Source organism: Aplysia californica, unplaced genomic scaffold (genome assembly GCF_000002075.1).
Source record: "Aplysia californica isolate F4 #8 unplaced genomic scaffold, AplCal3.0 scaffold00062, whole genome shotgun sequence".
Classification (NCBI taxonomy): domain Eukaryota; kingdom Metazoa; phylum Mollusca; class Gastropoda; order Aplysiida; family Aplysiidae; genus Aplysia; species Aplysia californica.
This window is the reverse complement of record NW_004797332.1, coordinates 141,885-144,491: the sequence shown is the minus strand read 5'-3', so window position 1 is coordinate 144,491 and position 2,607 is coordinate 141,885. Positions and strand designations below refer to the sequence as shown.

The window sequence follows — 2,607 nt, the reverse complement described above, 5'->3', positions numbered from 1 at the left end:
ACACACACACACACACATACACACATACAGACGTATACATCAATAAAATACACACAGAACTTTCTTGGAAAACAATTGGTCAGCGATCGCGCCACTTCATTTTTTTTGGGGTCAACTAAGGTTTTTTTAATGCCCTCATTGATTCAATTTAGATTGTTTAGGCGGTGGGTTTCGACCCTGCTTGTCAAAAACCCCCTGAGATATTCGATGAAAATACTCAAAACACAGGAATCAAACTCTAGTCTTTTGCCTATGGTGGCGAAGTGCCTAATTGCTACACTACAGATGCTGGTAATTAAAAAAACCCAACAACTAAACAAAACAAAACAAAACAAAACAGAAAAAAAAACTAACAAAAAAACACACAACAGCAACCAACTACACCCCCCACCCCGTAAAAAGAAACAAAAACAACCAGGTACAGTATAACACAAACGTTGTGTACTATAATACAATATTTCGAAAACAGACGTTCCCAATTATTAGAGGGCTAGAATGATTATTTTTAAGGTGAGCCGACAAAAGTAATCAAGTTATAGCAAACATTGTGGTGCTGGACTTTAATTTTACTCGGTTAAGTTCAAAACATTAACACTATGTTGCTTACGGACGAGGTTTTTGTAGTAGTAGCTTCGATATGTGTCCTGCAATGGCGATGGGTCGTCTCGGAACACGCACAAATCCTCCGTTTTTAGTTCATTTCTCTCGCTAGGGCCTGAGGAAAAATAAAATGATAGGTTAAAAAAAATTATGCACACTTTTTTGGAGGGGGCGTGGCGTGTGAAAGGGAGAAATTTTATAATAACGTTGTGTAAGTTTCTTTTTTTTTTTTTTAGCTTATTATATTGTTGTATTGCTAGATCAGCTATGGAATGGGACAATCTTCGAAAAGAAAAGACGCCCCCTCCCTAAAAAAACAAACGAAAAAAGCAACAAAAATCTAGACACTTTTCATTACCCCCTACCCCCCCCCCAAAAAAAAACAAAAAACAAAACAAAAACCCAACAACAACAAAAAACTCTCCTAGTTGATGCTGTTTAGTAGCAGCTTCTTGCGAGTCTTAGAGCAGTAATTGTAAAATGTCACCGGGATGCACATGAAGAAAAAAGTAAAACTAAACGAGAAGTAGAAGTTTCAGATCACGCCATCAGTCTCACCAAACACCAATTCTTTCTGTTGAACAAATGACATCGGTTTTAAATAATAAGATTCAAAAGGAAATTAAAAAAAAGCACACAACTATCATCCACCACACACACACACACACACACACACACACACACACAGAGAGAGACAGGGAAGGGGATTAAAAAGGAACAGAGAACGAAAATACATTATGTCTTTTTATGTACACGCATTATGAACAGGTGGAAAATGGGGATTTTTCTGACACGGCTTCGTCTTGATTAACTAGGAACAAAAACAATCTTCCAAATCCATGACAGAATCGGTGCCAAGTTTTTTAATAGGCTCTTCTTACAAAAATCCATGTGCATGCTAAAAAAGTAATTTCCCCTCAAAGAGAAACACCCTCTTCAGCTCGTGTCTTTCACTCGGCCGGTGTAGTGTGAGAGCTAACATACCGCGAATATTTTCGTTCAACATAGGCCCCTAGCTATATCTATACGACTTTAACGAGATGTGTCTTTTATACTACTTGTCTTTATAGAGCGCCGCCTTTTCTTCTCACACGAGATCAAATGGAAGGCGACATACGTAAATGTGTGAACTGATTTCTTATGCTTCGCCGTCGCACACAGAAAAGGCGGAAAGTTTAATTTCGTTTCGTTTTGGTGAGTGTTTTTACAGCACTTGCAACTGCATAAGGTTATATTTTCAACTGCACAAAATCATGTGAGTTCGATTTCCGTGTAGGGAGAACTATATTTTTCTCCAGTATTTCTGTCTGTCTACTGGGACATTGTATTCTTCTCAGCTTGGTTTGGCCCTGACAGGCGTGGTCGAGGCAGCCCGCCTCCAGATATATGTGAGGCAGCGTGGTGGAATCAGGCTCTCGTCAAAATAATTAAAATGAAGAAAGTTGCATTTTTCCACAGGTTTGTGAATTTTCATCCAATTATTTTTTGACACAACACCTTTCATTCCCATTAACGAACTCATTTATCTGTTTGGATTTTCTGAAAAACGTTGATTAAAGGCATAAAAAAATGTAAATTTCCTGTTACCACGGACTCTAAAGCTAAGGAAATAAGTAATCTTTGGTAGCCATTTTCTCACTAATTTAACCTCTGAAAACAGGTGACCCCACCTCCTTCATTCGCAAATATCTCGACTTGTATTCAAGATAAAAGGATTTTTTTAAAAATCCAAATAAAGACAAGTAAACAAGCTTTAGGGTGGTACCAATAACTCTGCATGCCCAAAAATTGACGAGAGCCTGATTCCACCACGCTGCCTCACGTATGTGGTTAGTGTTTATGATGGTGTTAACTCCTACAATCCACTGATTTCTTCATATGTGTGCTGTACTGAAAAGATTAGAAGAAAAATAAATACAAACATCCTCCCATGCCCACGTGTGTGTGTGTTTATGTGTGTTTATATATATATGTGTGTGTGTGTGTTTATGTGTGTTTATATATATA

The 2,607-nt window shown here is 37.8% G+C and overlaps 1 protein-coding gene across 1 annotated transcript in view; it reads right to left on the bottom strand.

Annotated features, from left to right (window-relative positions):
- Positions 1 to 380: 380 nt before the first annotated feature.
- The window catches only part of LOC106011138, a 6,708-nt gene continuing 4,481 nt past the window's right edge, over positions 381 to 2,607 (bottom strand). Inside the window, exon 6 of the mRNA XM_035968494.1 lies at positions 381 to 715. Within this exon, the coding sequence (XP_035824387.1) occupies positions 567 to 715 (149 nt within the window). The 3' untranslated portion in view covers positions 381 to 566. The remainder of the gene's footprint in view (positions 716 to 2,607) is intronic.